Genomic DNA, 15074 nt, shown 5'->3' with positions numbered 1-15074 from the left:
CTGGAGATAAAACAAAATTTGAGCACATGGAATATTATGATGGTGTTAGTGTGAGATTGGGAAACAATGAACCTTGTAGCATAAAAGGAAGAGGATGTATCTCTTTGACCAATGAACTTATATGTGATAATGCTTATTGGGTTGAAGGACTAAAGCATAATCTACTGAGTGTGGCACAATTAAATGACATTGGATTCAACGTAGAATTCATGGATGAAAAGGCCAAACTGCTGGATGGAAAAGGAAATTTGGTTGGATCTGGAAAGCAAACAAAAGTTAATCTATTTTATCTTGATCTCAGTGAAAGCTCATGTTTTATTGCTCAAGTAGAAGAAAGTTAGTTATGGCACAAAAAGATTATGTCATGTAAACTTTGATAATCTGGTTAAGATAAGCAAACATAAAACAGTAAGAGGTATTGCTAGCTTGAAGAAACCTAATATGGGTCTATGCAAAAATTGCCAAATTGGTAAGATGGGAAAGACTAGCTTCAAAAGCAGGAACTATCATTTTGAAGAAGTATTAGAGCTTGTGCATACAGACTTATGTGGACTTATTGGGATAAAGAGTTACAGTGGAGAAAAGCTTTTCATTCCTTTTGTGATGACTATTCTAGAATGATGACTGTAATGTATCTAAAAGAAAAATCATAAGCTTTTCAAAAATTCAAGTGGTATTTGGCAAGAGTAGAAAAAGAAACTGGATAGAAGTTAAAATGTTTGAGATTAGATAGAGGTGGTGAATTCATTTCTAATGAATTCAATGAATTCTGCATAGAAAAGAAAATTAAAAGACAAGTATCAACTCTTGGTACACCTCAGCAATCAGTACTGCAGTTCATACCTTCAACATAGTACAACTAAAGAAAGACTCAAATCAAACTCCTTATGAACTATGGTATGGCTACAAATGTAATGTAAGTTACTTGAAAGAATCTAGAAAAGACAAATTTGATGTCAAAGGTGATGAAGGCATATTCCTAGGATACTCATGCAGAAGTAAAGCATACAAGTGCTTGAATTTGTAAACTCATAAATCATAGAAAGTGCACATGTGAGAATTGATGAGTTTGTAGAAAAGAGCGAAGAAGAAAGCAACAAAGAGCTAGACGATTACAGAAGATTCGTTTACTATGAACTTGATACCTTGCCAAATCTATCTTAGAGAAAGGAGGCTTCACCTCCCGAGTCCTCAAAATCTCCAATAGCTTTTGAGTTGCAGATAGTGCAACCCGAGTCACAGTTTGAAGGACTCGAGTTAGAGGCTATCGAGCTAGAGCAAACCGAGTCTGATGGACCTGAGTCATAGGCAATGGGACCTCGAGCTTAATACTGAAGTTCATGATGAAATCAGTGAAACTTATTCCAAATCCAAAAAACCTATGTTGGAAAAATATGTCAGAAGACATCATGCACTTGATCAGATCATTGGAGACAAATCAGATGGAACAATGACAAGAAACAAATTGAAAGGTATATGTTTACTCGCTGAATTTGAACCTAGAAATGTTAAAGATGCTTTGGATAATGAAAGTTGAATTGAAACAATGAATGAAGAAATACAACAGATAGAGAAGAACAAAACTTGGACTCTTGTTCCTAGACCTAAGGATAAAAATGTAATTGGCACAAAGTGGGTATTCAGAAACAAGCTGAATGAAGATGGAAAAGTCTCCAAAAACAAAGCAAGGTTGGTATGTAAAAGCTATTCTCAAGAAGAAGGTATTGATTATGGTGAAACTTTTGCTCCTATTGCAAGATTAGAAGGTGTTAGAACTTTAATTGCTTATGCAGCTCACAAAGGATTTAAAGTTTATCAAATGGATGTAAAATTTGCATTCTTGAATGAAATTCTAGATGAGGAAGTCTACATTGAACAGCCTGAAGGTTTTGTAGATCCTAGCAAAAAGGACATGGTCTGCAAATTACACAAGACATTATATGGTCTCAAGCATGCTCCGAGAGCTTGGTATAAAAGGCTCTATAACTACTTGATACAGATTGGTTTTCAAAGAACAAACGATAACAGTAGTCTGTACATCAAAGAAGGACCAGACAAGAAGATTGTGCTGACAGAAATATCTGTGGATGATACTTTATTCACAGGAAATGATGACTTGTACAAGGCATTTTCAGAAAAAATGAGTAAGGAATTTGAGATGTCTATGATTCTATGATTGGAGAGATAAAATTCTTCGTTGGATTACAGATTCAACAGAAGAAAGATGGCATTTACATAACTCAATCTAAATATATCAAGGAGATACTAAAGAAATTTGGAATGGAAGACTCAAGACCAGTTGGAACCCTTATGTCTACTGGACATAAGCTTTCCAAAAATGATGATTCCAAAGAGGTAGATCAAACCACTTACAAAACAATGATTGGAAAATTGCAGTATGTACTACACACAAGGCCTAATATTGCATTAGTAGTCGGTATGGTGGCAAGATTCTCAACAAATCCTAAAGAAAATCACATGATGGCAGTTAAAAGAATCATGAGATATCTGAAGGGTACTGAAGAATATGGTGTATGGTACAAAATAGGAGGCAATTTGGACTTAAAAGTATTCATAGATGCTGATTGGGCAGGAAGTATTGATGACAGAAAGAGCACTAGTGGTGGAGCATTCTTTCTTGGTAAAAGACTAGTGTCTTGGACAAACAAGAAACAAAATTGTATCTTTCAGTCCACAAAAGAGGCAGAATATGTGGCAGTAGTAGTCAATTGTTCTAACATTGTTTCGTTCAAACAACTAATGACAGGTATGAAGATAGAGATCAAGGATCCAGTAGTTATATACTGTGATAACACCAATGCAATCAATATATTAAAAAATCCAGTGATACATACCAAAACAAAGCACATTGCTATAAAATATCATTTCTTAATGTAAAGATCTGCAAATTCTGATAACAGATCAAACTTCAAATCTAAAGACTAGATAGGCACAAGAATAACCTTCAGCAATAACACCTATATTCAGTTTTAATATATCCTGGTACAAGTACGAATTGGAGTATTAAGAGTTGCAGATGAACTTGTGAGTGTATGTAGACTTGGAGATCAAGCTGTTTGTTTTCTGTATGTCCCCATACTGTCTTCACAACCCGTATATATATCCATTCATAGGGTATATCCCTTAAGGGACATAACCCTCAGCATCTAATTAGTAACTACTTTTCTCTAAGTTGGCATCTATATAACAATTGTTAGTCTGTCCTAACTAACAATTAGTTAAGATACAAAACTAAAATTATTATGCCCAGATCGCCGGCACCCATAGGACTAATATAAGTAATTACACAATGCCATTTTCAATGAAATATATGACAAGAAGAGTAATACGTAGACTTGTGGATTATCCAGGTTATTTTCTTAACACTCCCTCTTAACCTGATAATCCAACAGAGAGATATTATATCTAGCAACATCAATGCAAATGTTAACCAAGAATTAATACTCTATATCTGTCTATCTCTTCTTAATAAATAGTATCATAAAACATATGATACAAAGTCATATTACAAAGCCTGTGATATGACAAATCACTGCTACTAGTGATAAAACACAAGTAGTGACTCATAGAAGCTGGTACTTCTAAATCACAGCTAGATCCTGAATTTTAATATCTACCAGAATACAAGATAAACTTGAAGAATTTCTAAAATTCTTTCTTTATCCAATTTGTGACCCATGAACATGTCAATGTCATAAGACGATCTAAAAATTCACTTGGATCTTACAGTAAAATCTACTGTTAGGACATTATCTAAGAGATCGTCACCTCTCATAATGCCTATTGTACAAGTATTCATTATTTTAGAGATCATCACCTCTTAAATAATGATTACATATGGTGGAGCCCATAATAGTCAATAGCCTGACAAAATAAAATTTATCATTTTATTAATAATCAAAATAGTACAAAATAAATTACAACTCAACCATACCAAGTCTCTTTCTGAAATTTTCTATCTTTACTCTGGATAGAGGTTTGGTGAGTATATCTGCTGTCTGATCTGCAGTACAGATGTATTTCAATTTCACAGAATTCCTGTCTACCATATCTCTTACATAATGGTAAGGAATTTCAATATGTTTGGATCTATCATGGAAAATTGGATTCACTGAGAGCTTGATGGAACTCTGGTTATCACAATGAATTACCGTAGGATTCATGGCTTGCCCAAATAATCCCACAAGCAACTTCCTCAACCATACTGCTTCTTGAGAGGCCATTGCTGCAACAATGTATTTAGCTTCTGTGGAGCTCTGAGCTACTGAAGACTGCTTTCTGCATATCCATGAAATCATAGCTGATCCTAAACTGAAACAGCATCCTGAAGTACTTTTCTGTCTTCAACACTTCCACCCCAATTTGAATCGGTGAATCCATGCAAATCTAAAGCAACTCTCTCATATTTGAGTCCACAATTAAGAGTACCTTGAATGTATCTCATAATATGTTTAACAACAACTAGGTGAATTTCCTTAGGTTCACACATAAACTGACTTAAAGCATGAATCGCATAGCAAATATCAGGTCTTGTATTTACTAGGTACATCAGGGACCCAATTATCTGCCTGTAGAGAGTAGAGTCTATAGGAGGTGATTCTGCAGCCGCTTCTTTAAGTTTATGCAAATTAGTCTCCATTGGAGAAGACATGGGCTTGCAATTCCACATTCTGAATTTCTTCAAGATATCTGAAGTGTACTTCCTTTGATTCAGTATGATATTATCAGCATTCTGTTGCACTTCCAATCCTAGGAAGTAATGGAGAAGACCCAAGTCTTTCATCTCGAATTCTTTGATAAGATCTTTCTTACATTGATCTATAAGATGATCATCACCAGTGATTGATAAATCATCAACATACAATATCAATATTACCATACTATCTTTATCTCTCTTATAATACAAGTTCGGATCGGCTTCATTCTTAGAGAATCCTAAACCAGTGAGATATTTATCAATCCTTTCATACCAGGCCCTAGGAGCCTATTTAAGCCCATAAAGAGCTTTCTTGAGTCGGCACACAAAAGCTTTTGGATCATGGGTTTCAAATCCTTTTGGCTGCTCTTTATAGACTTCTTTTGAAATCTTTCCATTGAGAAATGTTGTCTTTACATCCATCTGATGTACCTTCCATCCCTTAGAGGCAGCAATTGCTAAGACAGCTCTAACGGTAGTATATCTAGCGACAGGAGCAAACGTTTCTTCATAATCAATTCCTTCTTTCTGAGAAAAACCTCTGGCTACAAATCTGGCTTTATATTTCTCAATACTTCCATCTGCAGCATGCTTTATTTTGAATATCCATTTTGAAGAAACAATGGATTTTCCTTTCGGCCTTGGAACTATTTTCCAAACATCATTTTTCATAATTGATTCATATTCTTCTGTCATAGCTTCTTTTGAGGCGTGATGTTTAATAGCATTAGAAGGATTGGTTGACTCTGTTTTGGATAAATCAATCATATTTGTTGTATAACCAGAGAATCTTTTAGGTCTTTTACTTTCTCTGATTGATCTTGAAGGCGCAGCAAAATCTTGAGCTACTTCAACTATTTTTATAGCCCAAAGTGGCCTTTTCTTTGAACTTTCTTCAAGGTTTACTTCATCTTCGACCTCTTCTAAGTTCTCCCTCAGTGATTCAGAGTCACTTATTCTTTCAGAATTTGATACAGGAGAGGGCTCATGGGAATTTATTGCCCTTTTCAATGCAAGATCTTCCTCAAAGACTACATCCCTGCTAAGTTCAATAGTTTTCTATCCAGGTATGAAAATTCTATATGATTTAGAAGTTTCACTATACCCTAAAAAGATACCCTTCCTTCCAGATGGTTCCAATTTGGTTCTCTTTTCTTTTGGCACATGTATGTATATAGGACATCCAAAGATTCTGAGATGACTTATATTAGGTTTTATTTTAGTAAATACTTCTTCAGGAGTCTTATCTTTAAGATAGGAGTGAGGACTTCTATTTTGGATGTATACAGCAGTACAAGAGGCTTTTGCCCATGGATAGTATTCTAGATTTTGGTCAAAAATCATAGCCCTAGCAGCTTCTATAATAGTCCTGTTTTTTCTTTCAGCTACCCCATTTTGTTCAGAGTTATAAGGAACAGTATACTCCCTCTTGATCCCTGATTCTTTACAAAAAATTTTAAACAAGTCTGAGGTATATTCTCCTCCATTATCTGTTCTAAGGGTTTTAATTTTATGTCCCAAAAAATTTTCAGTTAATGCTTTGAATTCCTTAAATCTTTCTAGGATTTCTTCTGATTTTTTGTATTTTAAAAAATAAATTCATGTTTTCCTAGAGAAGTCGTCTATGAACAAGACATAATACCAGAATCTTCCAAGGGAGGGAACAGACATGGGTCCACATAAATCTGAATGAATTAATTCTAGTACATTATTTGTTTTTCTAGTACTATCATGAAAAGGTCTTCTAGTACTTTTACCTAGGGTACACCCTTTGCAAATACTAGGGTGATCTTGTTTTAATTTTGGTAATCCTGTAACCATCTTCTCCATAGTACATAGGGTTTTAAAGTTTAGGTGCCCTAATCTTCTGTGCCATATTTCGTTTGAATCTTCTGCTTTGTGAACAAGGGCTTGAATGGGTTCTATATTTAGTTCATACAAATATCCCTTTCTTTGACCAATTACTTTGGCTTTCTTGATGGAAGAATTCTTAGCCTAAGTTAATACTTTGCCATCCATGAATGCAACATTGTATCCATCATCTTCTAATGCTGTAATTGATATTAGGTTCCTTTTTATCCCTGGTACATCTTTCAGAAGGAGAGTATTCCCTATTTTTAGCTTCAAAGTGCAACTACCAATTCCTTTAACTGAATGTGCTGAGTTATCACCAATAGTAACTTCACTGTTAACTTTCTCGAACAAGAAATCTAGAGTTTCTTTGTATCCCGTTATATGCCTGGAGGATCCACTATCTATTACCCATGCCTTATTTGAGATTTCATTTGATAAGGAGGAATACAAAACACGATTCTCCGGATCATAAGTTTCTTCTTCTCTAACAATATTTGTGCAATTTGCTTGTTGTTTGGAGTTTTTTGGACATTTTGATATACAGTGTCCAAATTTTTCACATTTGAAACATTTTATTTTTGATAGGTCTTTCTTGGACTTTCCGTTCTTCTGATTTCCTTTATTTTTCTTAAAATGCTTTTTCTTGCCTTTATAAGAGTTAGCATTAAGAACGTGAAGTTCTTCATCTTCCATTTTAGGTTTTCCTCCTTTCTTTAGTTTTCTTGATTCTTTCTGAAGACAATCATTCTTAAGTCTATTAAAATCTCGAAGCTGATCTCTAGCACTTATTCCTTGTGCAAATGTTTCCCATGATTCTGGCAGTCCATCTAAAGTCATAAGTGTTAATTCGGTGTCATTTATGATGGTTCCTATGCTCGCCAATTCATCTCTAATACCAACAACTCTTAGAAAATAGGAGTTTATTGATTCTCCTTTCTTTATTTGGATGTGATTTAGTTGTCTCTTTAGTGCAAAGACCCTTGTTGCATTATTCACTTCAAATGCATTTCGTAATGCATTCATCATATCGTAGGCAGTTAGGTGTTTTGTAAGCATAGGTATGATGTCATTCTTAACTCCATCCAAGATGATTTGAATGGCTTTCCTGTTTCCATTGGACCATATGGATTTGTGAGGTTCAACAGTTGGTTGCTTGGATGCTCCATCAACAAACTGTCTAACATTATTTTCTTCCAGAATCATCAAGATTCTAAATTTCCATGCTTCAAAATGTTCCTTTCCATCAAATCTGTCCTCAGGCCTGATTGTATATGCCATTGGGAATGAAGAATAACAACTGGATATGAACAGGTCTGATATGTGACAATCTGCAGAGCCCTAGATCTAATAACTAGGCTTTGATACCATGTAAAGATCTGCAGATTTTGATAAAAGATCAAACTTCAAATCTAAAGACTAGATAGGCACAAGAATAACCTTCAGCAATAACACCTATATTCAGTTTTAATATATCTTGGTACAAGTACGAACTCGAGTATTACGAGTTGTAGATGAACTTGTGAGCGTATGCAGACTTGGAGATCAAACTGTTTGTTTTCTGTATGTCCCCATACTGTCTTCACAGCCCATATATATCCATTCAAAGGGTATGTCCCTTAAGGGACATAACCCTCAGCATCTAATTAGTAATTACTTTGCTCTAAGTCGGCATCTGTATAACAATTGTTAGTCTGTCCTAACTAACGATTAGTTAAGATACAAAACTAAAATTATTATGCCCAGATCGCCGGCACCCATAGGACTAATATAAGTAATTACACAATGCCATTTTCAATGGAATATATGACAAGAAGAGTAATATGTAGACCTGTGGATTATCCAGGTTATTTTCTTAACACTTAAGAGAATTGGTGCAAGAGAAAGAAGTTAGATTGAAATATGTAAATACAAAAAAACAAATTGTAGACATATTCACCAAGCCATTACCTAAGGATGTATTTCTATATCTAAGAGGTAAGCTAGGGGTCATTCCTCTATCTGAAGCTCACTAAATAAAGTTTAGTAATGCATCAACTAGAGCATTATTGAAGATCAATCAGTTGATGCAATATTGACAAGGTCATATTGCAAATGAATCAGTACTTGAGGTATATTGATATTAGCTGAACATTGTCTTTGGTATGAGATGTCAAAGAGGGAGAATTTTACTGTCATATCTCATATAAATTTTTATTGAAAAGAGGAAGAAGTTTACTGTCGTATTTCATAGAAATTTTTATTGAAAAGAGGGAGATGTTTACTGTCATATCTCATAGAAATCTTGTAAAGAGATGTCAATAAGGGAGAATGAACTTGGCAGAAGTTCTAGCAGATAGAAGCTTTCTGATAGAGGGAGAAACTGAAGACAGAAAGAATTCACACTGATAGAGGGAGTTCTTATGGATGAGAATCAGAATGAAACTAAGGATATGTTCCTTACTTTATTCTTGCTCCAAAAATTTCATTGTATTATGACATGTTGTGTTGCCATCAATGTCAAAGAGGGAGATTGTTGAAACAATTGATTAATTGTATATTGTCTTTGATGTTACACAAAATGTCATATCATTATCAATTAGTGTATACTGAGCTCACTTCGGCATTGAAGATAGTTTTCTATGGCTACTGAGCATTCCAAAGTTTGTTTAGTTGAAAAGGCAGTGTCTACAGAGTTCACTCAGGCATCAAAGGAAAGTTTGTGGAAGTTGTGTGTTAACCGAGCTCACTTGGTTAATGAAGGAATGTTGGATGGAACCAGTGTTAACCGAGCTTACTTGGTTACTAAAGGAACTATGCAAATATGCAGTATTGACTGAGTTCACTTGGTTAACATAGGAAATATCGTTTCTGAGTTAGTATCTATCGAGTAGGGTCAGCTAACAAAGGATTTTCTTGTTTTGGCATATTGAGTTCAATTGATTTATCTGTTGGTTCTAGCCAACTGAGAAGATGAATATTAATTATTTTAAGTTGTGTTTGATTTGACTTGACAATATGGAATATATAAATAAAAGGTCAAGTTGAGGGTTAGAAAGTGTGTGAAGTATGTATGCATGGAAGATAATTGAAGATTTGAAGATGCTGAGAGGAAGCGAATTAGAATGATAAGTAGACCATCCTTAAGAAGCTGAAAAGATATATTCAATCAGGAAGGATCAAGTATAAGCTAGAATTGAGATTTGTAATCAGCAATTCAGTTGCATTCAAATCAGGTCATGTCATTGTTACTCTCTAACCATTGTAGCAGTGATCTAAATCTCTTAACAGAGTTGGCTTAACAACTATTTGTAAATCCTCTAACAAGGTGGCAGTTCTATTGAATTGTCTAATGACCTCTAACAAGAACACTCCTAATAGGGTGATTAAATTCTCTAACAGGGTCGCACCTAACAGTGTGTTTTGTAATCTTTAACAGAGTTGGCTCCTAACAAGGCTCACTTCAGAAGAGTGAAAAACAGTAACTAGTTGCAATTGGTGATTTTCCCAAATTGGGTTTCCACATTAAATCTTGGTGTCAAATGTGTTCATGCTATTTCTTTTATGTGCTTGCAACTAAGTTAAAGTAATAAGTAATCACAAATAACATCTTAAGATTTTCATGTTAAGTGTTTGCCGGGCAATCTCAATATTTACCAAGTTACAACATTTTCAGTGTGTTTATCGAGCTTCAACAGAGTTCAATTTTTAGAGTTTATTTTGTCCTGACATCTAAGGGATCTAAGATTTATTTTTGTAGTAACTGATTCACCCCTCCCCTCTCAGTTACTCCTCTTATATTTCCAACACAGTGGATATATGAATCTCCAGCCCTTGCAAGCGAAGTTTGAACACAAATATGTCATGATCACAAAATCAAAATAAGCTACGATTTAGAAACTGAACTTTCAAGAGCCAAAACTAAAGGCAGTGGAAAGTGTATATAACTCCTCGTACGCTCCATTGGTTATCAAGAAGTGGGTGGCAGAGAGTTACAGAGCCAACGCTCAAAGAAATTGAAGCCATCGATTCAAATATTTGACTTATTATCTTCCAAGTAATAAGCCCGATGAAAGAAAAAAGAAACATAGAGGACTGCTCAAGGCAAACAAAATAATAATCAAGACCCTAATCAAAGGTGAAAGAAATAATAATATTGTCTCAGTATATAGCACCATGGTATCTATAGGTACCTATATATGTATGTATGTATATACATGTACACGTGTAAAACCCCAACCATATTTTTCTTACATATATACCGAAAGTATGCATATACGTCCTTATGTATATATAAAATTGGTTTGCATATGTACACATATACATGTATGTACATGTATAGATATTTAGGTATCATGTCGTGATAAGACATGCCTATGCACCTGGAGGCTCCAACTATACAATTACAAAGGTACAAGTTTACTTCAAATATCAGTTCATGCTTAATGATCTCTATACTATTAAGTGATATGTAATTTAACAGGTTAACTCATGGTCGTCTAAGGTACACTCTTACTTGCCTAGTTGTTTACTTTTAGCCATGGTGGTTCAAGGCTTGTACTTATTTGCTTAGTGATGGCAGTCCCTCCCCATGCCGAATTCCTTTTTGGCAATGTTTCCCCCCTTTGGCGTGATCTTGCAAGGGAATTCTCCATGATTATATTATATTCCTCAATATAATAACAATTTACCATATCAAATTATTATTCATAACCCATCGTAATGGCAAGCCACCATCCCACTTCCCATGATGAATAACCAATTTTCTAAGAGTTCAAGATAACAATATAATAGCATCACAACGATTAACTAACATGTCATCTTCATATGAAATTAAAACGATTTAACCATCTTACCATTTCACGTGATCATAACTAATTTTCACTATCAATTGACTTCATGTGAAACCGCAACAGCTATGTGAACATATTAAGTTGGGTCAAAAATTGGGATGTAACATTTATCCTCGACTTCTTGACGCTTTTGAGCAAGTTTGTATTCTTCTTTGCCACCTTAGTTTTTTTCAAGTTGGTGAGGTGGGTCTTTTGTCCAAGCTGTTTGGAACCTTAGACTTTGATCCTCTAGTTCTTAACTTTTGTAGGCTTATAAATGCATGCTTGAATATTGTGGCGAGTGCTATTTCACTTTAGCATGAGGTACCATTAGCAAATTTAGACTGCAAATAATGAAGGACGAACTCTTTTCATAGTTTAAGCATGGCATATAGGTTTGCTGCAATTAGGACCAAATTATGAAGTGTCGTTTACTGAGTTGAAAGACTCCAAGACAGCTATGAAATTGATAAGGGGAGTGACAAACCTTAGATAAGTTGCCAAATAACTCCACTGACAAGTGTGTAATAGGACTACAAAGGGAAAATTCTAGGACACATGATTTTTGTGCTAAAGCTGCTAAAAATTAGGACCTATCATAGGGTTTGAGATAAACTTGAAATATGTTTGCTAGTCCAAGTCAAATTTTAGGACCTTATATAATGGATAACGGAACACTTGTGAACTAAGCTACAATATGTTAGCAATTAGGACCTATCATAGGGTTTGAGATAAACCTGAAATATGTTAGCTAGTCCAAGTCAAATTTTAGGATCTTATATAATGGATAAAGGAACACTTATGAACTAAGCTACAATATGTTAGCATTATTATAAGAGAGATACATAGTGAATAGGGTGAAAGGCTAATTACTAACATTTTATGATTATTATAATTTATTTATAATGTTGATTAATGATGTTAATGACACATGTCATTCATTATACTTATCATTTATTCACATAAATGTGTGAGCTGATGCAACCCACACAGGTAATTATGAGTATGGAATGCTAGTACCCTCTGTGTACCTTGAAAAATATGCTTAAACCTGTGAAATTTTTATATTTTCAAATTTGTGGCAGCTTTTGTCCTAGATCTGATAAAAAAGGTGCATCTCTTCCACTAAAGTTACTTCAGAGTTGTGCCTGGTCTATTTCGTTGGGGTTGTCCATGTTGGATATGCTGTTTTACCTAAGTTCAAGATTTAATTATCTATCCTGGGGGTTGAACCCAGGGCTTCACTTTCAAGGTCATTGGCATTTACCACTTTCTTATCCCATTTGAGCATACAAAGATTTATATTTAGCTTACTGATGATGAAAATATTACTGTCTAATTCTCTTAATGCTTTTATATTCAATTATTTTCTCCTCTTCATTTTGGGCTTTTGCTTCATTTTGTGGCAATAGGATTTTTTTTAGTAGGAACCTGTTTATCCATACTATATGCCCAGAAAGGAGTTCAAAATTGTTCGCAATTATGCAATTTGTTTGCAAATGATGTATTATTTGTTTCCAAAGGGTTTGTTTTATGTGCAAGGGACTTGTGTGGTTCAAATAAAAGAATTTAACCTGTTCCTTTTTTGGGTACTTAACATAGAAGTTGTACATAAATTGTATTTATTGGACTCTCAAATAGACTCATGTTTAAGGGAGATTAAGGAACTTCACCATTCTGGGTGCTTTGTGGAGGATATAGATCAAAACTGTTGGATGTTGAATGGCATAATTTCAGTGTGATTGATCGGCAAACCTTTTGCCAACTGGTGGTTCAGGAAAAGCCCGTAGACCCTGCTTCAAAACCAGTTGTTTCTTCTGTGCCACGGTCGGCAATGCCAACATATAGCCAAGTTCTTGCTATGGATGTAGACGATGGTATTTCATGTGAAGGTCGGTATATTATTTAATGGATGTATAGTTTTATATATATTCCAGGTACTTGTGGTTTTATGCGTTGAGATATGTGTCTAGGATTCCATTTTAATTTATAACTTTTCTCCACACACAATTGACTATAATTTGTTTTCAATATAAAATATTATCAGTGCTTCATTTTCATTCTTTTCCGCTATGCATGATTGTTAAGCTGTACGCTTTCTTTGACCCCTTATTCTTGATGAGAAAACTTGCTTGGAAGCATGCTTATGAAAATTGTAATATTATACCATAAACACTCCCCTGGCTTTTGTCCCTTTCTGTGTATTCTTTCAAATGCCCTTCCTAGGATCCTACATGACCTTTGGAAGTTATAGAGTTTATATTTTTAATTTTTCTGCAGGTTACTTTTCTGAGTTCTTATTGAGTATCCCTGTGAACTTAGACAACATTTCTAATATTAATAAGTAAGAAAAGGGCTTTTATGCATTGAAAAGTAATATTACTATATGTTCATAGTTGTTACATTAACAATAGATAGTTGTTTTAAGTCTCCAATTAATTTTCTAGATAATTTGACTTTGACAGTTAAATAAATGATATGTGAAAATAAGTTGGACCTCTTTAGGAATCCACTATTTGCTATAAAACATAGACGTGTAGTCTGTTTTCTGCATAGTTAGATATATAAGAGTATCCCTCGCCTAAATCAATAAAAAACATTTCCTCTTCATGTTTGTGTGTTTTGCAGGTATTTTCAATGTTTCCTAGTAGTTTTGCAATAAAGTGAGACAATTATGTGGTGCTGCATCGAACTGCACCTGCATCTGTTTGTTGAAGCTCCATATTTGTCACCATAGGCATAGCCATATGTTTTTCATGCCGTGTTTCTTCTCAGTTGAATGCTTTGACTTGTGGTTTGGAACATAAGCATTCTACATGTTCCGCCCACTGTCATGAATATTTGATCATTGCATCCATGTTCTCATCTGGAGTACTTAAAACTGAACCATGCATTGTATAACAAAACTTTTCTTTGGATTTGTGACAAACTTAAAAATCTCATGCCTATTTCTAAGGTTACTGGGGTCCTACAAGGGGCTAAGGTGATTTTTACAATTCCCAGTCTGAATGAAGACCAAATTTTTTATGTTGGGTTGTTTGTTCTCATTGCACTCCTAGACTGTTGGTCCTTAGTTCATTTTTGCCGGTTGACGTAGAACTTCTTCATGAGGTGCCTCGTGGACGTTAAAATTTTATCCATCTATCTATCTTAAGGAGAGTCTGATAGCACTTGAGGATGACAGTGCATGGATACAATCTAGGAAAAATATTAATTAAGGCTATGACAAGTATAGAAGATCAGGCATAGATCCATGTTTCTGCATTCTGAAACAACAATGCTGACCTATTTTGTAATCAAATAGTCAAGGCCTAGCATCTTGTGAGCTCAGTGAAGTTTCTTGTTGTTACTATATTGATAAATTAATCTATGGTGTTCATTTCTGTTATTTTGTTGTACATTGAGTTTGGTAGCTACATTGCTGTATTAAGAGTTGTGTATGGTAGCATTAAGCTGCATGGTTGGATTGGACCTTCCAATCTAGTACTGTTTCAAATAACAACACTGATGTTTCTTTTGAAGAGAGATTAGTGGTACAGTGGTAGTAAAGGAGATTGTACCAATAGTTCAAGTTGTTTTATAGGATTATTTTTACAAGGTTCATTATTCAACATGATTATGTTTTTTTCCGATCTTCTATGTAGTAATTTTATCTGTGGAATTTCATCCCTATTTTGATGAGATGTTCAAGAATT

The 15074-nt window shown here is 34.5% G+C and overlaps 1 protein-coding gene across 2 annotated transcripts in view; it reads left to right on the top strand.

Moving 5' to 3' along the window:
• LOC149567232 (uncharacterized) overlaps nt 1–15074 on the top strand; it is a 101163-nt gene that overhangs the window by 24068 nt on the left and 62021 nt on the right. For both annotated transcript variants that reach the window (XM_089820413.1, XM_089820412.1), the window contains exon 4: nt 13157–13271. In XM_089820413.1, the coding sequence (XP_089676539.1) occupies nt 13157–13271 (115 nt within the window). The remainder of the gene's footprint in view (nt 1–13156; nt 13272–15074) is intronic.

The sequence above is a fragment of the Cupressus sempervirens genome, chromosome 3 (genome assembly GCF_028749045.1).
Source record: "Cupressus sempervirens isolate cs-2001-9-10 chromosome 3, ASM2874904v1, whole genome shotgun sequence".
Taxonomy (NCBI): Eukaryota; Viridiplantae; Streptophyta; class Pinopsida; order Cupressales; family Cupressaceae; genus Cupressus; species Cupressus sempervirens.
The sequence above is the reverse complement of the archived record's forward strand: the minus strand, read 5'-3'. Positions and strand labels throughout refer to the sequence as shown.